General features: G+C 46.5%; 1 protein-coding gene across 12 annotated transcripts in view; it reads left to right on the forward strand.

Annotated features, from left to right (window-relative positions):
* Positions 1 to 26,380, forward strand: part of LOC139370481 (A-kinase anchoring protein 13) — a 96,772-nt gene that overhangs the window by 20,533 nt on the left and 49,859 nt on the right. For 10 of the 12 annotated variants that reach the window (XM_071110043.1, XM_071109985.1, XM_071110003.1 and 7 more), the window contains exons 3-7: positions 9,738 to 9,891; positions 13,655 to 13,978; positions 17,809 to 17,995; positions 21,000 to 21,195; positions 21,523 to 23,839. In XM_071110043.1, coding sequence (XP_070966144.1) covers positions 9,738 to 9,891; positions 13,655 to 13,978; positions 17,809 to 17,995; positions 21,000 to 21,195; positions 21,523 to 23,839 — 3,178 coding nt within the window. Of the gene's footprint in view, positions 1 to 9,737; positions 9,892 to 13,654; positions 13,979 to 17,629; positions 17,996 to 20,999; positions 21,196 to 21,522; positions 23,840 to 26,380 lie in introns of those variants that run through there. The other 2 variants (XM_071110071.1, XM_071110079.1) reach the window with 2 other exon arrangements.

Genomic DNA, 26,380 nt, shown 5'->3' on the forward strand with positions numbered 1-26,380 from the left:
CTCTGTGACGATGAGGGTGGGTTGTAGGGCTGTGCTGGATAATTGCATGTTGGTGCTTTGTTTGGGTTCGAGCACGTTTCATTCGATTTACACGGGGTATGAGGCGCCCACGTGTCACAAGGGTGGCTGGGCTGGAGACATAACACTGTTACTAGATTATGTGGCAAACCTGTTAGACTCTGTTTAAACATGCAGGCGGTACCTCCCGGTAAAGCTGGTTGTCCATGTTCACCCTGTGTGTTAAACCAGACCGTCTGGTCTATCTGAACATGGATATATAATGGCCGTGTGTTGTCTGTGCTGGTGGCGAGGTCCTCGCCCTATCGTCTTAGTGATACCAAGTCTGCTTTGTAAACATAGTTTAGTATTGCTGCTCATATCCTAGAACCGAATGTGTGGGTTAAATAAGTTAAAGATTTGCTTTGACTTTGTTAAGTTGCTCTTTTTTATTTATTTTTATGACAAAACATGTTGATGCATCCAGGCAGGGATGGAAATGTGACATTATGACCCATCTCTGTAAAGTAACCAGTGCTTGACTTGCACTGAAATAGGTGCCGGTACTCATTTTGGGTACTGTTTATATTTAGGTGCAGGAACCCCACAATAGGTTTGAGCTAATATTCTATAAGAGGTGCAGGAACTCAAGAAGTAGAACATTTGAGGTGCCAGGACTCAGTTCCCGGTAAGCTCCTGCCCAAGTCAGGCTCTGAAAGTAATTCCTAAGTGGGCCTTAAAACTGTGACCGAAGCACTTTGACTTGGCAGTGCGACACCGTTTTTAGGGTGCCAGTCAATGTTTTTAGCGGGTCATGTTCGTTTTTGCTTCACAATTAGCTTTTTGAAAGTGTATTATTATCGAGATTTATTTTAAAAACAATGGGTATGCAACAATGGGTATGCAAACCAGGTATTCAAAAAGTTGGTTGAATATTTGCGATGCGCAGTTTAGTCATCATCATGTTTCTAAAGGCTTTCCCAGAAAACCTTCCCAATGAAATGTTGACTAAAAAGAAGGACTGCCCGACACAATGATATCATGATGATTTGAACCAATCGCGGGGGGGCATTTGTTTCGCAAACTCTGCCATCACATGTAACCTACGCTGTACATTGTACAGTGCAGCTAGCCAAACACAACAGTCTCTTACTAGGCGAGCAATTGAGTCTAAAGGGCAACTACACCCTCCAATTTCTTATGATGATTGTTCCCAGACCTCAAAAGTGGTGTTCTGATGTGGTCGTTGTGGATTTAGAATGTCCAATTTGTTTGTCATTGCGCAAATGTTTTATTTTTTCTCTCCCTCCTAACAATCAAAGTGAATATGATACTGTTAAGTTCATTCGAATGTAATTATTTGTATATGGCGGGTAGGCTATTATAGGCTGTAGGCTACTTGCTCATTCCGCAAATGAAAGATAACGTTTAAATGTTGCGGACATCATCTGTTTCCCGGGCATGCTAATTTAAAAGATGGCTAGTCATAAATTAGCCTGGTTCAGCGCCGGGGAAAATTGGTGCCATCAAATCCTGCCGGTGCCATCAACTGAAAAAGTTGGTCTAGAACCCTGCTCATAAGTGGAGTCAATGGACAATGTTATCTGTGTGACAATCTCGGTGATGCGAATGGGAGGCCTGCGTGAGTTAGGGATATCTCAACCATCTCCGTGGCCTATTGTTAGTGTGTAGCATGAGTTGGCTCCAGAGGCCTGTAACTGGGTGTGTGGGTGTGGCTTTGGATGGGGCCTGGCTTCATGTTGCCATTGGATCCCTGAGCTGAGCTTTCAGCTCGGCCTGTGGAGCGGAAGCGGGTACACTGAAAGAGAGGGGGAAGGAGGGGGTTGTTGCTGTGTGATGTGCGCCCCGGCAGCGTCTGATTTCAGCGAGCAGCCACACGAAGAAGGGGGATCAGCTGGGCTCAGTGCACACAGCTAGGTCTGGGCTCTCCTCCCGGCAGAGCCTTCTGAGCATGCTCATTACACCAAACAGGAAACCCAGGGCCATCAGACATATAGTAGGAACAGGCTCCAGTCTTCCTCTGACAGCCAGGGGTTTTAATTGGGCAGAGACAGGAGACGTCTGTGTCAAATCAGCACTCTAGATGTGGTTTAGGAAGGAGACGTCGTTCATGCGATATGTGCTGATTCATCCTCATTAACAGGGAGGAAAGCAAACAGAACCTGATCACTCTGAGGATGCGATCCCAGCCCTCCTCTCCACCACAGATATTCTGCTCTCAGACACGAGTTCAGCTATTACGACTCTGATCTAATACATTCATACAGTCCTTAGCTAGCCTCAGATCTGTGGCCTGCTGTATTACCAGGGCTGGAAAGAGTACTGAAGTATTGTGACTTTAATTACATTTTATTCTAGTAGAAGTAAAATTACTGGAGCTAAAAAAATGACTCAAGTAAAAGTCAAATGTAGCATTTAAAAAGTACTCAGGGTAAAAGTAATTGAGTTACTTTTAAAATAAAAACATTGACCTTGATAATTAGCTAATTTCACTAAGGTTACCTGAATGTGATCTTTTCCATACATTCAACGGAAAAGGAAGAGGAAACTAATGTGCAGTACTAATTTCACAAACTCCCCCTTTCACTCACTCACCAGGAGTGGAAACAGAAATATCCTCATCAAGTAGAGGTACTGTTACTTCAATTACATTTTACTCAAGTAGAAGTAAAATGACTAATTTGGAAAAATACTCAAGAAAGTACTCGGAAAAGCTACTCAGTTACATTAACTAGAGTAGTTGTAATTAGTACTTTACACCTCTGCGTATTACCTCATTTTGCAGCTCAGCACTTGCTTTAAAACTCTACTTGGCTGAGTTTACTGACGTCAATCAAGACTGACGTGTATCTCGTGACTAAAAAGGGTGTTCTCTGGAAGCGTGCGACCTATCCCTCTTTGTGCCTGTTGTGGTGGGCCATGCTAACTAGAGGATTCTGTCAGGAATCCAGGAATCCTCCTTAACACATTGTCTAGGGGTACCTCTCCTACACTCAGCCTGGTGTTGTCTTACCTTCCTCAGAACTAGAAAGCTGCAGATCAACGTGACTGAGATGTGCTGCAGTCTGTGGTCACGCTTTTTTGCTAGCTTCCTGCCTGTGTGTCCTCTGTCTCCTGTGCATTACGTGACGCCTGCCACCTTTCTGTTCTAAATATTGAACAGGGAACATTAAAAAAAAACAAGTAGCAACTGAACTCAAGTAACCCCTTGTTCTAAAAGAACATATTATAAGTTAAGTGGTGTGAGAGCAGTTGATATGCTTTGAAACACATGGCTGGTTAGGCCCTGGGGGTTGCAGAACGAGAGAGGGAGGGACTAGCTACACACATGGAGAAGTTCATTCCTTCTCCTCTGTTGGTCTCACTCTCTCTTTCTCCGTCTGTTCCTGTCTCCTCACCTTAGACAATGAGACGGTGAGCTCAGAGTTTGCCCCCCCTGGCCCTATGGTCCCCTCGCGCTGGGTGTGGTGTGAGTAGAGAGTCAGGAATGTAACAGGGCTGGGGCCACTCGTGACAGTGACTCATTCACATGTGCGGGGTGCGCTAGTGTGGCTGGGTTGTGTCTGTACAGGGACCCATTTCAGCAAGGGATCCTGCACATACAAGCTCAAGAAAAAGCAGTTTTGTTCACCTGATAAGTGTGTTGTAACTTGTTTCATTTGAAGGCTCTGATTTTCAGCCGTCAGGGACAACTCTGGTCATGGCCTTGGTTAAGTGCTAAATAAGTTAGAGCAGGGGAACAGTGTGGCTAATTCAATCAGATGCCCTGCCCTCCGTGGATTTGATGTAATTGTTCCAGCCAAGAGAGCAAATGTAGGAATACAGAGTCTGTGTCCTGCCCTTCTAGAAAGCCTGGGTGTGTGCTGTCGGGATACTTTATGCCCTTGGAGTAATACAGCTGTCTCTGAAGAGGAGGAAACACACTCACGCGCACACACACACACACACACACACACACACACACACACACACACACACACACACACTGGGCCCGAGAGCCACCCAGTCTTTTTTGGTGTGAGTGGTGTCAAGGTCAGTCTGTCATTAGAGTACATCAGTAGCAGGCAGCCAGTCAGGAGCTCCTCCTTGGACTGTCTCTCTCTGGGGTTATTTCCAGTCAGGAGCTCTTCCTTGGACTGTCTCTCTCTGGAGTTATTTCCAGTCAGGAGCTCCTCCTTGGACTGTCTCTCTCTGGGGTTATTTTCAGTCAGGAGCTCCTCCTTGGACTGTCTCTCTCTGGGGTTATTTCCAGTCAGGAGCTCCTCCTTGGACTGTCTCTCTCTGGGGTTATTTCCAGTCAGGAGCTCCTCCTTGGACTCACTCTCTGGGGTTATTTCCAGTCAGCTTTTAAAACTACCTCTGATGTTGATCTCTGGAACAGCATCACAAACAACCCCAGAATGCCTATGAACACGCTAGACTAGAGGCAAACCACTCCAGACCCAAGAGCAGTGGAACCGTTGCAATCTTAATGGAATGGTTGGGACATTTGTTCTGTGAACTTATCTGCCAAACTTCTGGTACACATGTAGCTTACATAATTTTGAACTCACGTTTTCAAATCCATCAAAAGTATATAAAAAGGAGGAAGGGAAGCTCTGCTAAGGTACACAATAGTAGATTTTGGTAGACACAAGGTGCTCTTTGGTAAACGAAGTTTAAAAACTCCTACAGGTTTTTCCTGCATGAAGTACGCCCCGATGAAGGCCAAAACGCGTCAGAGTTGGTTTCCATTCAATACAAATATAGGCATTTTAATGAATTATATGAAGAGTGCCTTGGTCCTCCTTTCTTTTTGATACATAAAAATTATATTTCACAAACCCCTGCAGGGTGGTCTATTGGCAAATGTTTTGGTTTAGTTCTCTTTTTGCTCTTGCTCTCTTTCTTTCGGCTTCAACACCTGTTTGTCTATATTGGGCTTTTACAGTAGAAGTGGCCCAAGGCCCAGTTTACCATTAGTGTGCATGCTCTTCCTCCTGAACACCACTGCATTTTACTCTCATGTTGTGATTCATTCTTTTTTCCAACTAGTCTTTTTTTTTTGTCTTCAGCCTTTTGTCATTGTTGAGAAGCACTTCATGGTTTCACTTTGTATTGCTTGGATTTGTTTTAGACTGTGACCTTTTGTACTTTTGATTGCTTGAAATAAAATATTTGTCCTCAGAGGCTTTCCGATTGCCTTTTATATCGCTGATGACAGTCCTGAAGCCTTTTCCAAACAAGTCATAATGGCTGCTCAAATGATTTAATAGCTTTGTGTCACAGGATTTTGTCATTTGACCTCGGTCTAAAAACCTGTCTAACTCCCTAGCCACTTTTACATAATGGAAAAACCTTTTGACTGTTCTAAATGAGAAAAATTAAAATGAAGTCTACTTCTTTCTCCCTCATCACGCCCAACTGGCATCTCCAAATAGAAGCTTCTGTTCAGAGTACAGGCTCCAGTAAACCAATCAGCAAGCCACGTCTGCCACCCTAGGGCCATGTCAACACCACGGAGTAGGACACATCACATCAACAGGTTAAGGAGGTGTGTCCTCCACATCGATCAGAACACAAGACAGGGAGGGAGGGAGCTGCAGACAGACATGCTAGCTACCCTCCTCTTTTTGTGTTGCCGTCGGCTACTCATGTAGAAAATGGCTGCTGCAGTTACAGCAGAAAGATCCCATTACTAATCTCTACCTGTAAAACAAGGGTCTTTCTTTCAGATGATCTGCTCTACCACATAGACAAAAAACAGACTTTTAAGATACATACATGAAGGTAAAGTGCTCCAGGCCAAATACGTTTTGCACCTACACTATGTATACAAAAGTATGTGGACACTCCTTCAAATTAGTGGATTTGGCTATTTCAGCCACACCCATTGCTGACAGGTATATAAAATTGAGCACAAAGCCATGCAATCTCCACAGACAAACATTGGCTGTATTTGCACTCACTGTATATAGACTTTTTGTTTTCTTTTGTTCTACTGTATTATTGACTGTATGTTTTGTTTATTCCATGTGTAACTCTGTGTTGTTGTATGTGTCGAATTGCTATGCTTTATCTTGGCCAGGTCACAGTTGCAAATGAGAACTTGTTCTCAACTGGCCTACCTGGTTAAATAAAGGTGAAATAAATAAAAATAAAAATGGCCCATACCGAAAAGCTCAGTGACTTTCAACTTGGCACAGTCATTGGATGCCACCTTTCCAACAAGTCTGTTCATAACATTTCTGCTCTGCTAGAGCTGCCCCGGTCAACTGTAAGTGCTGTTATTGTGAAGTGGAATTGGTAGGCCTCACAAGCTCACAGAACGGGACCGCCGTGCTAAAGCAAGTAGCGAGTTAAAATCCTCTGTCATTGGTTGCCTCTGGAAGCAATTTCAGCACAATAACTGTTAGTCGGGAGCTTCATGAAATGGGTTTCCATGGCCGAGTAGCCGCACACAAGCCTAAGATCACCACGTGCAATGCCACGCGTCTACAAGCAGGTCTTCACATACTTTTGGTCATGTGGTGTATACAAGATGAACCATAGGATGGCTGGGGGTTTTCTGTCCTCAGGCAGTTGGTTCTAAGCACAGCTGTATGTTAAAGTAAGTGCTGCAGTGTTAGCCTATATGCTTTTCATACTATATTCCCCTGTATTGTGCCTCTCCTCCTCTAACCGCTTGTCATCAGCCACAGACAGACCAGCTGACTGGCATTCAGCACTGAAGGATGTGGCTTTTGCAGTCTGTACAAAGTCAACAGTCGTGTCCACATACGCCCACTGTACGCCATTGAACATCCACTATACAAAGCTAGCTAGCTAGCCGCTACAAAGACTACAATTGGTAGCTCCGGACACGTTGCGTGTATTTGGGAATTGTTTTTTTTTTGCGTGTGACTAAGTAAACTATGCATTCTTCTTACCCATGACATCTATGTTTCCCACATGCATTTTCCATTTTCAGTGTTTATTTCTATATGAAAAGATCCTGCCACTGAAGGAGAGAGATGGGTTATTTGGACTAGTCCGTACCTTTCTGTCCCCCTATCTGTTATTCCTGCTGCATGTGATAAGGTGGATATGATGTGGACCTTTGAGGAAAACAACAGACGGTAGGCAGACAGCTCCAGCAGTACAGTGCTTTGGACCGGCCCACGGGTAACCTAGAAATAAGGAAACAGAAAACATAGTCATCCTCCAATCTTACCTTCTTCCTCTCAGGCTTCTTCCTCTCTTGCTATGTGCAGCTGCCTGTCACACTGGACCATGCGCTGGTTGAAGCGGAATGACAGGTAGTCATGTGTTTACACTGGGGTCCCTCAATATAACAGACCTGTCAGAGATCTGCACACAGCCTGGTTGTAACTCTAGGCTGGGGGCTCTATCAATTTGAAGAGTTCTTAGTATAAAGAGGTCTCTAAAAAAAATAATCATTAGTTATAATACACACCGATGCAAGAACACACACACACACACACACACACACACACACACACACACACACACACACACACACACACACACACACACACACACACACACACACACACACACACACACACACACACACACACTTGTGCAATACACTGTAATTAAATAAGGCAGGGTAATTATTGTTTTAGCAGAGTTTGTTTTTATGTATTCAGTCGAGTATTCCGCCCTACATTATGGGTTGATAGTGCTATAATAAAACACAGCCTCTTCCTACCGTAATAAACAGGTGCTGATACCTACCTGGAAAATGTGTTAGCTGTGGGGGGCAGTTAGTGGTAGTGGGGGGGGGGGGGTACTGTATAAGTACTGAAAAGCTTGGTTCTGGTGACTTTTTAAAATGAAAAACTCAAATAAACCACCTAAAATATAATTTCCACCCCCAGAAATTAGCTCAATAACGTATCAGTAAAATTATTATAGTACACAGTCTGCAATTTAAGGTTGAGTGTTGCAGCTATCTAAAGAAACACAACGGAGACCTTTCTGAAATAAAAAAGTTTATCTTGACAAAATGAACAGAGGAACATTTGACTGAACATGAATTAGAGCCCACTAATTCATGTTCATCACAAAAGGAGAGCGTTGGATATGTCTTTTCAGGTTCCGACAAAAACCTAGTTCTGACAGCCTTTGTCAGAGCACTTTATTCTTCTGGGCATTTGTAAAAAGATTTCCAACGCCCTCCTGTAATTGAGCTCCTTGATGGGGGGGGGGGGGGGGGGGGGGGGGGGGGGGGGGCTGGATGCTGGATGCTCTCCCTGCAGTCTGTTCCTCAAGTCTGTTTTGATCTGCAATAACAGAAAGAAAAATAAGAGAAGGGAGAGGGACAAAGAGAGTCGATCTACTTTCACATTTAAATGTTCTTACTCGTTTCATTGCAGAGAAGTCCCTCTCACAATTAACAGAATACACTGGTATAGTCAGGAGTAGTCTGCCCCCACTCATCAAACTGCGAGGCCAGCTTTAACATTGCCGTCAGCTGGTCCAACCCCTAAAATACAGGTGTTTCAACCCCTGAACTACAGGTGTTTATCCTCTCACTAGAGAACGCAGCCTGAGGTCCCAACACACCCCAGAATCTCCAGGGGTTGGAACCTCCAGTCTAGGCTGTCCTGGAGCCCAACAAGATGACCTAATTAGTTAATCCAACACACATGATGTAACATTGGTTTCATCACAGCATTTGAAAACACACCTCCTCTGTGAACCAAGCCCAGAACTGCTCCCTGGTCTTGGTCGTCTCCACCTGGCCTCTCTCTCCTCCGCCTCCTTGATGTTGAATGCTCCCAGACCCATTGGGTCGAGGTCCTGGTGGAATTGGCTCAGAAATAAACACATAATCCTGTAGACTAGTACAGGCTAAATATGCACAATTTTTTTTTGTTGCCCTTAGCCCTTAGCTAGCTAACGTTAGTCAAACAAACAAGCTAACGTACCTTTCTTGCAATTTCTCATGCAGGAGCACTCTGAGGTAATTCAAGTGAATTGTGTTTCGCGCCGCAGAGCGTCTGTATCGAGCACTGGTCACAGGCACGCTGTGTTTCTTGGGTTGCAGGCTGGCTGCCACAGCTCACAGAGCTAAATAACCTTCAGAACTGTTGAACTCAGAATGGATGATCTATTTACTAAGAAAAGAGAATGTGTATTACAGAACTTTATTGAAACTATGTTTGGTAGAAATATATATTGTTACTTTTGGTGTAGCAGGAATGATTCTGCCGTAAATGAACGCAGAGGAAACACTGCAGTAGAGTATCGCAATATAATCTTTGCCGATTGCATTTGTGAAATGCAAAAAATAAAACCCCTACTTTTTTTTAGCTAGCGCTAGTCGGTTATAACGATAGGTTATCCTCCGTCTTCTTTTGAAATGTTTTAAAGAGTGTGCCAACATGTTTTGAGCACTTTTACCCCGACATTGATTTCCTCACGCTCTCTCTTGTCTTTCTGCCGCATATACAGAACAATATGTTTGGAACATCGAATCACAATCAAATCGCAGTACTGAATTGCAATACATATACAGTATAATCGCAATACATTTCGTATCAGCACCTATGTATTGTGATAATATCGTATCATGAGGTCCCTGGCATTTCCCAGCCCTAGTTTAGAGAGTAGGTCATTTCCTTCGCCATTCTGATGCAAGCTCTAAAGATGTAAACTGAGTTAAACCAATCCAAGTATGTGGCTCAAATGTACAGTATGACTGTATTTCCACCCGTCTTTTCTTTTTCCAGGGTGAGTGTCTTCTGACGGTGCAGCTTGGTGATGAAGATCATTTGGAGGATGAGGAGGGTGTAGAGTTCTACCTGCTGTTTGCTGGCACCAACCAAAGGCACCTGACCAGCACCTTGAGGATCAGCCATGTCACCCTGCAGGCCGTGTGCCCAGGTAAGTCCCACAATGCACCGCAGGGCGTAAAGGTCCCAAACATTCCATTGAACAGGCCAATGGAAAGTACAGGAGTACTGCCACACTGCAGGCCGTCTGTCTCCACAACACTTTGAGTCGTATTGCATCCGTTGCCACACTGTACACCACACATGGCTACTCACGCTCACGCAATCCCACACACCTGCAGCCCAATGACTTACCATACCACCGGGAGTCCTGGGAATATGGCCGGCATTTCTCAAAGTGTTCCAGATTGAAACTAGACTAATAATTCACTCTGAGACAGTCAAACACACACTGCACTTATGGCTAGAGACCTCTAATTGCTGTTGATGTTCGGAGACATTCCATCTTAATGTAACGGATGTCGGAAGTGGAGGAAAACCTGACAAGGCTTTAGAGAAGTAAACACCGATATATTCAGCTCCTGAAAGCCTTGCCCCGAGCGTGTGTGCATATTGACCCTAGGTACCTGTATAAGGACATGTATTTCCACTCCTTTCCCTTAGTATTAAACAGAATGGAATAACTCAATCCTTATCTCTAAAATCCCTTTTCCCAAAGTAGTAAACACACCATAGCCTAATAAATACCTCCACAAGCCTTGCTGTCATCAGTCAGCCTTACAGTGTGTGTCCGCGTGCCAATCCAGTAAACCATTTCCCCCCCAATGTCAGGATACCTTATCTAGCCTATCAACAATACGCTTCATCCCTGCTGTCGCAGCGCTAAATCAGGTAGAACTGGATGTGCTGCAGACTGTTTAAAGTATTCCCTCTGTGTGGTTTAGTGGCTACGATGTCATCTACATAATATAAAATGACCTCACAGCGTAGCTACGGTACATTTCTTCGTCCTGTGGAAAGAGCCACAGCAGCAGCAACCGTGTCGTTGGCCTGTTGATATACACAACACTCCACGGCTCAGTGCGGTGCCAGGCAATCAGGGAAGACACGGGCGTGAAAGTGAAATAAACGTCTGTGTGCTCTGACAGATGGGTGGCTCGTTGACGGAGAGAGAGTCCTAGTGAGGCCGGAGGAGGGGAGAACAGAGCGGGGTGGAAGATTCCAGTCGAATGGCTCCATGTGCGTCCCAAATGGCACCCTATTCTCTATTTACAGCGGTGCACTACTTTTTTACCACGGCCCACAGTATCGGCAGTACGGTGCTGTTTGGGACAATCTGACTGTAACACATGCCACTGTGCAGCAGCAGCTCCTTGGCACGGCCTGTGTAATCAATCCAGTGTAAGAAGACTTAAAGGATTTTGGCCAGTGCATCAAGACCTTCAAATGAAGAAGAGCTTCAGAAAGCTCTGTCATCCTCCTCAGGTGCACTTCTGTCTCCCTCACAGAGCTCTGCCGCCGCCGGTGGTCCCGGCTCTTGTTATCGTGAAACTGATGGTTGCTAGGACGTTTTTATCAACAGGATTTAAACATTGACATGTTGTTTTTTTAACCCCACGGGACAGTCAGACGAGAGATGAGGTTTTAAACAGCATTCTGGTGCTGGACGGTGGTACTGGTTGTGTGTTTGTCTGTGTGGCAGAGCCGTTTGGATGAACCAAATCTTTTATAGTTGCACGCACGCTCACGCACACACATACACGCGCCCGCACACACCACTCTTCATGGGCAAATAGAGACATTTTACATGGGTTTTCAGCTAATGATGTGTGCTTTTTGCTTACACTGAGATGGGACGTGCCTCTTGGCAGCTGACACAGGAATGTCGTCTTTGTTTATGACTGCTTCTCTTCTACATGTACACCACTCTCCCAGTCCTTGGAAATACATTGTTCACATATAAACCAGTAAACCATGTTTTCATCCACGGGGTGTTTGTCTAGGCAGCCTTAACCAGAAGATGTCTGAGAGATAAATCCCAAATATATTTTTGTCCGACAGAAAAGTTGTTTTTATATTTAACCCCGGCTTCAGTTATCACCCTGATCACCAGGTCCATGTAAAAACATGGCCGACATGTGGCATATTGATGATGTCGTGATGGCTGCCCCAGCTCGGATTTATCTGTGTTTGTGTTGTGTGTATGGACGTCAGCAGAGCCATGAATAGGAGTGGGTGGGCCTCCTGAATGTTTGCGTGCTGTCCCCCCAGTCCCCTCAGACCTGTGTCATGACTAATATGAGCTGTCAATAAAAATATGGCTCTCACATGGCCTTTTGCTGTGGAGTCGTTTTCAGAACAGGGAGGGACATAGTAAAGGAACAGAACAGTACATCATGTCACTAGGCCATGTCTTAACCCTTTACACTCGTGGGAATTGGCCTATGTGGATAGGGCTCCATGGAAATGTTTCTTACAGAAGAAATATGAAAAGCATAACCATGATAGCAATTGAACGTTTTGGGGGAAATGATTAGACCAAAGTTGAGGACACAACAGTTCACCTGACAAAACGGAATCCAAACATTACACTGCTGATTTTACATTTACTGTACTTGTCGCCACATTCTGAAAATACTCTGGATACATTCAGTACCATGATACGACTATTCCTGGGAAATGGGGGGTCAGCTAAACATAAGACCAAGAAATGCTAAGGGTTTGAGTGAGTGGACTGACTGGTGTCACCACGTGGCTACACAGGCGCACACCTCTCCAAAGTGTGCACGGTTCCTAAGTCATTTCAATGCACTTTTGTGACTCAAAATAGAGTCTTCAACGACAGTATAAGGTGCTACAGTATATACTTCAACTACAGTATATTTTTTAGCTCTCCTAGCTGTGCCGTTGAGGAACTAGAGCAAGCACACTTGCCACTGTTTTGTTTGGAACACAGCCCTGCATCACACAATCACTGTTGTTTACACAATCCCCCAAGAAACGTCCCATTATAAATGTTCTATTGCCAACATGACTAGCTAAGTTCTGAAATACAATATTACAGTGTTAGGCCTTCACAGGGCAACTCAGAGAAACAGATCGTACTGTTGGTGCGCATGGAAAGGAGTGGTGTGCATTCAGGTGGTTGTTTTCTTCACATAGAGACAACCATAGGCTCATTATGTTCAGGACAAGCCGGGGTATGACGCCATGTCATCTTGTAACTGTACATCAAACACTGATCATAAACGTCGACACTGTATATGACATGGGTTTTATGATATGGAAATGTGAAGTGTATGACATCAAAGCAGTATGTATTATAACCCTCAGCATCTCATCTTTCAGAATACATCGAGTGCTCTTAATTTACAGCATTTCCCTTCACTCAGACAACAAAACATTTGCAAAAGTTGCCCAATTACCAGGAGGGATTTTCAAGCCGTATACGGGTACGAGGGTGAAGGGCTAGACACTTTTCATAGATGCCAACAGGTTTTGATGGTTATCACCCCTGTTTGCGACACCTGTAGCTAATGGATATTCCTCTGATTGTGAGACTAGCATATTTACCTGTTGGTTCACAGGCTTCTACAATAATACACCTTTAAATAGAATTAAAATGGCCTGTTTAAAGGTCCACTGTTTAAAGGTCTGAAACCTGTTGACACCAGCCAAGTTATTTTGGCAAGCTAAGGCTCAACTGAGCTGTATAGGCCGATACACGCTGTAAACTCACTCTGTAAACTCACGCGGTAAACTCACGCGGTAAACTCACGCTGTAAACTCACGCTGTAAACTCACGCTGTAAAGTATTTTGGCATGTCTGAAGCATGTGTCTGTACAGTAACAGACAGGTCCCATGCCTTTATGTAAGAAGTAAACTAACCCCTTCTCTTCCGTCTCTTTCCTAGCCCATGACTGCTCTGAGTCGGTTCAGGTCACGCTGTGCTCGGCGCGGCCCGGCGGCTCCGTGGACCCCGTGGCTGAGGAGCGCTTCCAGTTCGTCCAGGACCTGGCCTTCGACATGGCCCAGTTCCTGGTGAGCGCTGCGGGGCAGGCCGACGGTCTGGAGGGGGCGCTGCTGCTGGACGAGTGCCAGATCCCGCTGCAGGAGTGTGAGCGGCTGGACGACAGCCTCTCCCTGGCCCTTAGACACCTGGCCCTGCCTCAGGGGTGGAGCGTCCTGGGTACACACGTGGGCACACCACCAGGTACCAACCTGGACAACAGCATAGGTGAGTAGGGATAGGGTCTCCGCGGACCTATTTTTGAGTGCTTCTCACGATGTGGTCTGCTTTATTCCCTCTTAATGTGCCTGTAGATTTCATACAGTATGTGCTGCCGTGTTCGGTTCACGCCTCGGTGAGGTAATTAAGTAGACTGAGAAACATTTGTTCCCTTCCTCCCGAAGTGAGAGATGATTTGGCCGGGTTCCCGTTCTACTGAATGAGTAGTGGAGCGCGCCCACCGGGTGGTTCACTAACGATACTTAAGCTCCGCCTCCCGGGCATGCATAAAATCTGCTCCAGCCACTCACGGCCTCCGGAGAAAGAGCCGGTCGTGGTAACGACCAATCAGAGGTCACTTTGTTGCCTTGTGTTTTTTTTGGAGGGGGGGCTTTGACATTTCAATCCCACTGCAGTGATTCTGTTAATTGGCACACAGGAATCCTGACAGTGAGAGGAGTGAGAGTCTGACCAGAGAGGACTGCCCAAGTGAGGTGAGGAAGGGCTCTATCTGAGAGAGGGAGGTTGCCATCATGCCCCAGTGTCCCCTGGGATAGCTCCAGTCCTCCCTCCTGATGTTTTTGGCTGGGCTCTCCGGCTGAGTTTAGATCCACTTTATTTCCTCCTCTGTGTTTCTGTTTTCTGCTCCTATTGGGTCGTCATAAGTCAGGAACGCAATGTCAGATATGCTAAAAACAAACATTCCCACCCAATGAAGAAGTGGGCAGTAACCAACAGTGTTTATTTGGTCTATTAACCAGAGCCTGGGACTTGTTCTGGAGCTCAAAGGGGATTGTTGGGATACATGTCGGGGGCTCTGGTCACAGCTGACTGATGCTTGTTACATTTGGAGCCTGTACGCCTGTTCTTGTCAGTAGAGTGTTAGTGTGCTTTCTCCTCTTTTTCCCCCCCCCCCCTCTCTCTCTTTCTACCTCTCTCTCTCTCTCACTCTCTCTCTTTACCTCTCTCTCTCACACTCTCTCTCTCTCGCTCTCTCTCACTCACTCACTCTCTCGCTCTCTCTCACTCTCTCGCTCTCTCTCTCTCACTCGCTCTCTCTCTCGCTCTCTCTCACACTCTCTCTCGCTCTCTCTCTCTCACTTTCTCTCTCTCTCACACTTTCTCTCTCTCTCTCTCTCTACCTCTCTCTCTACCTCTCTCTCTCTCTCTCTCTCTCTACCTCTCTCTCTCTCTCTCTCTCTCTACCTCTCTCTCTCGCTCTCTCTCTGCACCGGGAATTAAAGACTGTATGAATTAAGTTTCATACAGTCACTTGAAAGATCGGTTGGAATGTATGGCCCTATAGAGCCATTTAATAGTACAGGACCCAACATGAAAACTATAGGCTCCTGCAGGTCATTTGGAACACCAAATTGAGTGTTGTTGAAACATACGGTCTCATTCCAACTCACTGAAATCTAGAGCCCACATGCTTTTTATGCATGTCTGCGTCTAGGCGTCTACTGTCTTTGTATTTTGCTTTGACTGATGACAGATTGTCATACTAACAGAATGTGTTTAATGCTTTAATGTTAGTTACACATCGTGCATGCTGTCAGAATGTGGAGGATGGAGGCCATGCTGAGCCACTGACGGCTGTTATGGCTAGCAGATGTCCTGTTGTGATGTTACCATGTGCCTCTGTCAGGCATAGATAAGAAGAACACAAAAAATGCTGAGAGCTTAAAGACTGAGAGTGCCCCTCCTCCAGGCTTTAATTTTTTGTTTATCCCATCAGCCTCTTTAAAGGACTACTTGATCTTGGCCTCTCAGTGAAAGATATATCCTATTAAACCTTTTGGGATCTGTAGTATCTGAATGACGTCTGTCCCTTTTTGCTCAGGGATTGAGCTTGTAAGAGCTCAGTGATTTGGCAGGGATATCTGCCCAGCAACAATGTACAGAACTAGCCAACAATGTATGGCGACCTAGAAACACCTGTCAGATGGTTTATATGTTTCAAGTGGTTCTGGGCCTGACGTGCACTCAGACGAAAGCACTGCAGTCCTTTATGAGGTGGGACATGTGACTTTGCCTATTTCCTCTGTGCTTTGCATCTCCTCCGGTTCCACTGTGACCAGAGGCCCCTGATAATATTTGATTCCAAAACTCTCTGATGTTTGAAAAAAGAAAAGAATAGATGATCCTGCAGCCAGGTTAAATTCCTCTCCCCAACGGTTGAGTGGGCCAGCTGTGTAATGCCTTCTCCAGCCCTGGCATTTCCTGAAGCTGGTCCCGGGTACCTGGACGACAGGCGGTGAGCCCTGGAACTACTACTCTCTCTCTCTCTACTGGCTCTGCTGACACTGCCCGGCCCCAGTGCCCGGCCCCAGTGCCCAGCCCCAGCCAACAACTCATTCTGGTTGAAATAAAGCACAGAGGGCCATTATTATCATGAAAAAAACGCAGTAAAACTCCTAAAGGCATATTTTATCCCTTGTCACATCGACTGCCAACATTCTAAATGCCAACAGAGGATCTGCTAGCATTCCAGAGCTTCGCGTAGCAGTTATACTGAGGGTTTGTGGGAGAGAAGCAGCCATGAGAATCCAGCGCTGGTGGAAAATCTGATTTGTTAGGGTCTCTCCCTCCTCCTGTAAGTGGCTGGAGTGAATACGCTGAGTCCTACCATAGAATGTGGCTGACGGAGAGGAAATGGCGGCCCATGCTCATATTGTCTCCGTGTTTCTGCAAATCAGATGCACTGAACTGAGTCTAGTAGAGGTCAGGACAAGGGTTGGTTTTCCTTTTCACATTGGATAGTTTCCCATCAATGTTACAAACCAGCTGACCTGCCATTTGTTTTGTATTGTATTGAGTATCTGTCCGTGTGATGCAATAGAGTACGTGTTTCTTCTTTTACTTGCCTTTTCTCTGACAGCATTTCACTACTCTGGTCTGCTCTGATGTGCAGCAGTCGTTCAAATGATCTGCTTCAAACGTAGACTCCTGGTGTCAGACCTGGTGCAAACAGTGTTAAATTAGTACCCTCAGCTCCGCTACGACCTAATCCCCAACTCCTCAGCACCGGATTACGTTTCTAGTAGGACTCCTTTTTGTGCAACACCTCTTTTTATGGGGTTTGTTGAATTCCCAGTGGGCCGTTGAAACCAGGGCAGTCTCTTTCCCAGACTCTCATTAACCAAAGTAGAACAATCCTCCCACTGTGTGTCCTCGTACTGCTGGGATAGTAATGGCGACCGCCCGGTCGGCGAGGCTCTCTGCTCTCAGAATAGAGCCACCTGTAACATTGCAGATAATCTCCTAATACACCATTGTGAGTAGTCTTGCTTTGGGAGAAAGTCTCCATAAGACTTAATTACCCACACTGAAATGGGACTGTAGCTGTATGGTTTGTAGTAAAAGACACACCTCTGTGTCAGGCCTTCCGGCTGGTTCAGTGTGTATTGAAGCAGAGGCTCAGCAGTCTGACCAGTGGGAGGGGTGAGAGGGGAAAAGGGGCGGGGTTATTAGACACATGACTCAGACAGGACGGTGGGTCACACAGGTTAGGAGGGCGGGACTCTGACAGGGCTGTCACTTCAGGCTTATAGCAAAGGTGGGAGGAGTTAGGGAGAGGGGAGAGAGGGAGGCGCTCGGCCCGTGCATGCCTGAAAATGCACTTAGGGATTTACACGTGAACATACTGCACTGCCAAACAGGTTACTGATCACACAGTGGCAGAGTAAACACGTCGGCTATTAAGCAGAAGCTGGAGTATTGTTGGATGCCTGCTGGCAGCACATCGTTGCATGTGTGTCGTGTTCTAGTGTGAGGACTGGAACTGTTGACCGTCGCTGAGCCCAGTGTAACTCTCCCTCCCTGTGTGTCCCGTTCAGCTGAGCCCGGTCCACACGAGACCCTCCTGCACTTTGCGGCTCGGCGCGGTCTGCGGAAGGTGGCCTTGTTTCTGCTCCAGCAGCCAGGAGGAAGAGAGGCTCTCAGACTGCCCAACAAGCAGGGCTCCACACCAGTCAGCGTGGCAGAGAAGAGGGGCCACGGCCAGCTACAGCAGCTCTTCACTGGGTAAGTACTCACCTGCGTCCCATCCTATATACGTCACACAGGGCCTAAATATGAACAACCTTTACTACAGTAGTGATAATCTTCAGATACACGATTGCTATGCTTCTATAGGAGTAAGCTAGCTAGCCAGTCATTTCTACTACCTCGGGTACGTGTGAAAGAAAAGCAGAACCTGTTAAAGAAACCGTGTCTTCATAATATATTCTGCTGTTTTCAGAATGTTGTCTGTGAATGAAATGCACAACCCTCTCCACAGCATTTAGTTGCTCTCAAGTCGTTAGGTAGCTCTTCGTCGCCCTTTTCGTTAACACATACTTTTGCATTCCTACAGATGAATAGGCAAGAATTTCAAGCGAGCTCATTAGGATCCAAACGAGCGAGAGGTGTCTTTATGTAACCGTGGGAATGGGAACAGCTCTGGTTAGTTAGGAGCTGGGGATGTTGAAATGTGTTTGGAGTGTTTGGGGAACACAGAGACAAGCAGACAGACCAAGGATGAACTCTGCAGCTTCGCTCCGAACTGCTGCTGTCAGCACAGAGTCCAATGCTATATGCACTTTAAGTACGTCAAGCCAGACCAGTATTTGGTCGTCTTTGTGGGACAAAAATCACAAAATGTACCTAGCTGGCGCCTCAGGATGGCATACATTTGAGGTCCGTCTTTTTAATTTGTACTGTTTTAGAATCAGGAGGGGATGTTAACGTGCTGGACGACAGCTCGTACGCTACTCTGTGTTCTCACAGGCTGTACCAGCTGTATGGGATCGGTTACATGTGCTCACACATCTGAGCTATAAAATAACACAAGAAAAAAAATCGCCCAGCCAACATTTTGGTTTCAAAACTAGACCAATGTTAACTCGGCAGCCCCAGTAGGTTACATCCCCCAAACACAGATGACAGATTCACCACTGAAAAAGTTGTAGTGAAGATGGTGGGAAACAGTGGTTTCATGGAACTACTATAGAAACTGCATTTCCAGTTTATCTAATAGAGATAATTTGCTCCCGGCCACAGCCTCAACTAGCACCTCACCAAACCAGTTTGATTACCTGCTTTTACCATCAGTGTTGTCCGTGACACAGTGGTGATCTGTTCTCCAGCTGAGCACATACGGTTGACCTCATTACAGAGTTCACCAGAGGTCACTTATCTCTCTCTCTATGACATTGAGGTTCAGATGTCACCTAGTCCCAGACAGGGACGTGCTGGACCTGCGTGGACCAGTAGAGACCGGATCATAGGGACACTCTCAGGTCCCAACACCGCATGGTGTCTCTCTATCTGCGGCACACAGACTGCTTTGCTGTCCCCTGGGTCAACGGTCTCTGTCGGGTCTCTTTCGACCTGGTTTGGTGGAGGCTGTGAAACCCGATCACCGTAGGAGAGCGAGAGAGAGCAGCACTAGCGGGAGCTCCTCAGAGGCACTGTGTGTGTTACAGAGGAGAACAAAGCAACTGTTTTCACTAGACTAGACCAGGGATTTCTCCGTACCCACTCTTCTTGCGCTTCCTCATCTGCATGTAACAGTTACACCGGTCACATAGACACCAACCCATGTTCATCTCTCTGATGTTGCTTGGTGTCGTTGGGGAGGCTGTTGTTCGGTGTTGTTTTCGGGAGAGTTGTGGAAAGATTCCTGAAATGAGTTAAGCTGGGAGTGGAGAGATTGAGTCACCTGGCTTCTGACGTTAAATGCTCTGAGACAGGATTAGTTCAGGTCAGGGACAGCCGGCTGTTTATTTGGCACAGGAGAACAGTTAGGTGTCATGGCTGAATCCCAACAGCATAGTTGTGTACATTCCACCCGCTGGCTGTAGGAATAAGCTGGTTAGGTCATATACCATTAACAAAGGAACAAAAAAACAATGTTTATAGTACAGTTGTCTTCATGGCAACTGTGTGTTGTTAAACGCTCTCTCCCCTGGCTCCCGAGATTGAGGCTGGGTCCTGGCTGCATTCGGGTTCCCTACTCAGGTCCCACAACGTGGCTCTGTTGTGTTCTTCCCCCGTGCTGTGTCCTGCCTTTCATTCCCCAGTGAATGATGTTAGGGGGTTGCCATGGAGACCCATTCAGCCCTGTGCTGGCACCGAGCGCCAAGAGGCAGGTGAGAGCAGCCTCTGATCTCATCGCTCCTGCAGACCAAGGCTCAAATACTATTTCCAACCATTGAGTTTTTGCTGTAGCCTGCTTAGAGTGGGATATGGAGCAGGGTTTTGGAACTATTCTATTGGTCCGTTAAGCCGGGCAAGCTCAATCAAGCATGGAATAAAGTATTGGAAATCATTTCAAATAATATTTGAACCCAGGTCTGCACTCCTGTCACCAGGGGCTGGAATCTTACTAATCCAATCCATTTACTGAATGACTCCCTCATGCCCTTTGTTTCCATCAGATTGTTTTGGTTTTGTGTCCTTCTCACCGGAGCTTACCAGTGGTGACATCATCACCCCTGAGTCGATTAGAGTCAGTTCCACTCATTGTGAGAGAATAGAACAGATGACTCAACCCAGGCAGAGAGAGACTCACACCCAGAGTCGCAGGACAATACACTACTAAAGTCCCTCCCAGGATTTAGCCATTACAAGAGGCGTTTAGAATAGGTCCATGCAGAAAACGTAATTTTAGCACGGCTATGTTTGATCTCTTTTCTTTGTTTTTTGTTCCTCTTTGTAACTCAGTAGAACTGGTTTCACTGGTGGAGGAGATTAGAAAGGGAGAAGTGGCGTTTACTTTTTCAATTCCACCGATATCATAGAACAATTAATTAAATACCAGTTCTGTGATTGAGATAGAAGTAACAATGAAGCTGACCAGTTTTGGTGGTGAGGTCGGCGGTGGAATGGTGAAAGGTTGGTCTCCGGTGCCTACCCTGGGAATGAACCTGTGGGTCACAATAGCTGTTATAATATGGGCGTAGGTAGTGCTGCTGAATGCTGAGTCAGTGCTGAGTGCTTTGGCTACCTCCGCTCTGACCAGGTGTGTTCTGTTTGTGTTGAGCAGGGTTGAGACCTTGCCAGACACCCGGATAAAGGCAGAGGAGAGGCAGTGTTACCCAGGAGGCCGAGCGCTGCAGCACCACCCTAGACTGAACACCTACACCCTGACGGTGGACACGGTGCCAGGGAAAACTCCGCCCAGCCTGCAGGGAGAGGTGGAGGAGCTACAGAAACTCATCCGCTCACACAGAGACAACAAGGTGAGCTATAGAACTCTAACTCTGTCTGCGTTCAACTCTGTCTGCGTTCAACTCTGTCTGCTGTCTCATTTTGTTGCTTTGAACTATGACTTACTTGCCTTATTCTCATACACTAAGTCATCTCAGAACCCAGAATCAAATCTTCTGGCTAGCTAGCCAGCCTATTGTAAGTTACCTGTGGGTTTTTGTTTGCTCTGAACATTTTGTGCATGTCTTATCTTGACTCGAAGTGAAGATCCCTGTGTGTAATGTGTGATGTATAATGTGTGTAATTGACGTTTAATTAATGGGACAATTATTCACCCTGTGTTTCTGTTTGTACTGTAGGGAGATCATGTGTTTCAGCAGCAGTCACCAGTCGAGCTAAACAGTACAGCAGGATCCGGCGGCATCAGCAACACGTCAGCGCACACAGCTTCACACCCCCAACACAGCCATGCCCACCTCGCGGGAGGGGCGTGGCCTTGTCCGAACGGCCAGCCAGAGGAAGGGGAGGCGGGCCCCGCTCAGGCAGCAGTAAAGGACTCTGTGAAGGCGTTAGATAAAAGAAGTGAAGCTGCAGCACAGCGGCGGAAGAGGGAGGGTGAGACTCCAGCTGTCAGCACACCGTCCTGTGGAAACCAGCAGGAGGAAGCTGATAGGGAGAGGACAGGCGTAATCACTGCCAGGCAGAGCAGCAAGGCAGGGCGCCGTAAAAGGAACAAGGAAGAGAGAGAGAAGAGGCGAGCAGAGACTGAGACGGGCGATAAGGCTGCTGCTTTTCCGACGACGGTTACGCCAGCCATGGGCCACGCACAGTCCCAGGAACACCCGGAACACCCGGAAGACAAGCATTGGCCCCTGGAGACTGGGGAGAGGAGTACAGTCAACAGCAGTAGCAGCTGTGGGGACACGAGGGCTCAAAATACTATGGAAAGGCAAGGGGAGCCTGACAACATTGAGGAGATGGATTGTAGAGCACCCTGGGCTCAGATAGAGGCTGTGGTTCCTATGGAGAACGGGCAGCACGGCGGACATGGCGGCGAGGTGGAGGTGGAGTTCGCGGAAGCCGCCTCTGAATGTACTCTGCAGACAATGACAGGAGCTGTGAGCCGCCATCAGGCACAGGCTGCACAGTCACAAGACCCCGAACAAAGACAGGAAATCACCACAGCGCTGACGAGTTATTCTGAGGAGCAGGATTTGGCCAATAACAGCAGCCAGACCCGGGGGTCTGAGACTGAAAGAGTTGGTGATTGTGGCGGTACACACGAGAGAAAGAGAGAGGCAGGAAACCCCGGCCAACAGACTAACGGTAGCACTGAGTCAGCCAGCAGCCGAAGTGGAGAGACTGACACAAACAGCATGAAGCAGAGCCCCAGTATGACAGAGGGAGAAAGCGAGAGCAGCCGTTCACACGGACCCAGTAGCGTTACAGCACCAGAGCCCAGTGAGCAGGTCCTGGATCAGACGGCGGAGGGCACAGTGGAGGTAGTGCTACCACCACCACAGCATAACCAGGACGGTGCCCACAGCCAGGGCCACGAGGCTGGGCAGGAATGGGAGGAACAGACGACCACCGACTCAGCCAGAAGGACAACTGAGGATGGAGAGAGACCGAGCGTAGAGAAGTGGACCATGGGGCCACAGCACTCTGATGGTGTCACAGACCTCAAACCCTCTCGTGAGGAGGAGGAACCTGTCCAGTCGGATAGTTGCTCCGCGGACAAACTGTCTGAAGAGGGGACAGTCACAGGAGAGGAGACCCCTGCAAAGAAGAAGGTGGGCATACAGTGGGCATCGTTAGAAGAGGCAGACTCTCTGCCTTGTAGGGAGGAGATAGCAGCCACAGCTGTAGCAGTGGTGGCCATAGCAGTAGCAGCTGCTGTAGCAAACATAGAACAATGCCACTCCAATTCAATGCTGGAGGCAAGCCATGTACCGGAGGCTGTTGACAACCAGAGTGAGCATCAGACTGGACCCAAAGACACTGCACCAAGGTCAGGGGTCACTGTTTCTGAGGCCACTGAGACCCTTACCTTGGATGGGGGTCCTATTGTCTCACCTGGGGAGTTACAGGGGGATGTGATGGACAAGAACCCCTCAAAGGGAGAGGATGAGCCTCGTCTTCTACAAGGAGAGGAGAGCAGTGACCCATCCGAAGCCAGACCTGGGAATGAGAATGAAGTTGAGGCCAGACTAGCAAGCCTGAGTCTGACCCAGGGAGAGAGTGTAGAAGCCAGCAGAGAGTGTGGAGACTCCCACCCTCAGACAGACATGTTGTTACATGATGAAAGGGCTGTGGACAGACAGAGCGATGAGGTCATCACATCCTCCTCCACTATCTCCCCAGAGAGATCCTCAGAGCTGACACATCAGGAGGCTATTCCAGAGAGACCGGCCACACCTGCAGATTTACATACAGCCAGTGACTCTGACAGTGGTACGGCCCAGAGTCCAGAGCTGACTTCCCCCTCGGAGCTAGACAGTGAAACAGGCCCGGGTGAGGAGAAGCACAGCTTCTCAGTGGAAGTAGACGGTGGATTGTCCTTGGGCCTGCAGTCCCCAGACACACTGGCCAGCCTGGATGGAGCGAGTGAGAGAATGCTGGATACTAAAGTGGAGTGTTCTGAAGCTTTGAGACCACTTGACAAGTCTGTGAAAGGTAAGGCCACACAATGACAAAACAATGATAACTGTCCCTTTTCATAGCTTGATGTTGCTATGCATTTGCTTTGCTCACCTATAGATTCATTAATGCAGATGCATAAGAAGAAACCATTTATTTGAAACATTTCATTCACGGATTCATAAGTAAGCATTTCACAGTAACGTCTATAGACCTGTTGTATTTGGCGTATGTGACAAATACAATTTGAGTTGATGAGTTAGTAGAGCTGGGACGAGAAAGTGACAATGACAGACATGGACACTGCCTTCTTCCTACCGAAGCATTTCGCTCACGTCGGGGATTTCGCTACGCAGCGCTTCTGTGGATTGTTCTACAACCATTATTTGGTCAACGGTAATAGCCTATGCATTATGTCGACTCATGCTCTGAAAGTATCTGTCCCAGTTCAGCTGCCGGCTGCTGTGTGAGTGAGCCACCCTCAGCGCTCAGAGGAGGGGAGAAGCTCAAGCATATGACCGTTACTTAAAATGCAATTGTGGGAAAAATACTGTTTTCAAAAGCAGCTACTGTTGTTCTAGTTTTTTTCCCCCACAAGGAAATTGGTTAGGGGATTGTGGATCTGTCTCCGTCCGTTTAGCATGTTTGTACGTTAGCCACAGACAACATCTCAGACAACACAGGGCCGATTTTGTTCAAATTTAGGTGAATGACGCGTTGTGCCATAGAGAGCCGGCATTTACAAAATGATACTGCTTGGCCCAAGGGGGGCACTGCATCATTCGTGGGGGATGACAGGTTTACTGTTGTTGATTTATCATTATCACCAAAGAATTGTCAATTTATCGATTGTTTTTGTTCATATCGTCCAGCTGCAGTAGTTAGTACAAGCTCAAATTCAAGTAGATTTGGGTCATGAGGAAAATCTGAAGCTCACTTTACATGTACATAAACCCTTTACTATATATCCCCTACTTTATATCCCAGCTGCTAAATTCAGGCCTGGTGTGCATTTTTGACGTCTTTCTTAACTGCACCGTCCGTTCTGTGTGAGCACACTGTCGTATGACTCTGAGCATGTGACAATTTAGTTCAGCTATGCCTGAGCTTTTACCGTTGCTAAAAGGGGATAGATAGGCTGTCATTTGTCATGGCATTCTGTGCAGGTTGAACCACAGAATATTTACCTCAAAACAGGAAGTAGATTATATTAAAATGTAACTTTTAACACATTTTGTCAGCTACACCATGTAAATTGTAGAATGCTTGATTTTCAGGAGAAACATTATATGAGACTCTCTGGCAAGGCTTGGGCAGTATCCAGATTGTCATACCTTCATACACACCTTGTGCCATACCGGGATATTCTGTATTACCAGCACTGAACACAAGGGGCGCTATGTTCAAACAACACTTAGCATCTGTAATCCGAAGGTTAGCAATGCTAATAAGTACATGTAAAATTACATAGAGGATGCTAACTAAATGCTAACGAGCGCAATGTGAACATTTTATACAGTCTCTGACCTAAACTATTTGCAGGACAGACTTCCCAACTCATAAAGTTTTACAATGAGCTCAGAAATGCTACTCACAGTTTACTCCAAGCACAAGACAAATATTAGACAGCAAGGCTCTTGATCCAGGAGGGGATTTTCTGCTGTTAGGATTTTGGAAGAAGCTAACCAACCACTTAGCTAGATAGCTAACTAGATACTAAATTAGCAAACAAAATGCACAACTGCAGAAAATTTAGCACATTTTAACCTGTTAACTTAATAGTTATAAGATGTCTAGCTGGCAAACATTTAGTTGTGAATTCCATACTGTAAGTAGTTCACCTGACGTGTGCTGCACAACAGTGAGCGACTGAGCTCCGGTCTCTCATCGTGCTGTGCTTATAAAGAAACACCACATGACTGGGGATTACCGGTAAACTTCATAATGAAAGATTATGTGGCAGATGTAAATTAAGATTGCGATCTTCTTTATCTCCTAACCTATAGAACAAGTTGACAGCAGGGATTTACTTCAAGTTCAGTAGCTTTAAATATTATAATTTATTCAAAAACTTCTGAGAAATTGTTTAAATGGTATTTCCAAATACCCCGGTATAAGGTATATATGGTATACCACCCAAGCCTATCTCTGGCCTCTCGTCCCTGAGTCAGTCTGAAAAGGTCAAAGGCTCCATGTCAGTCATCTAGAGAGCTGTGTGATTGTGAATGGGGCTGTGTGTGTGTGTGTATTTACGTATCCAAGCAGCAGTACAATGATCTCTCCAGACCTTACAGTAGGCTCTGAAAATAAAGGTATCCTTCCACTCAGCCTTCCCTGTCTTGGCAGTCTATGAGCACATGGCTACACCCAGGCCTTTTCCTGTCTGGATGGGAATATGGAGCAGAATAGATCCTCTGATTCTACACTGATGTAGTATAAATAGAGATCATTGTCCTCTCTTCATGCATGGCAGCTTGTTTATTGTTGTTTTTCTAACGGTTGTCAAGGCATATGCTGTTTATACATTAGATACTACTGGTATGATTCATTATTTTGAGTTCATATTTTGAACTTGAG

The sequence above is a fragment of the Oncorhynchus clarkii genome, chromosome 2 (assembly GCF_045791955.1).
Source record: "Oncorhynchus clarkii lewisi isolate Uvic-CL-2024 chromosome 2, UVic_Ocla_1.0, whole genome shotgun sequence".
Classification (NCBI taxonomy): Eukaryota; Metazoa; Chordata; class Actinopteri; order Salmoniformes; family Salmonidae; genus Oncorhynchus; species Oncorhynchus clarkii.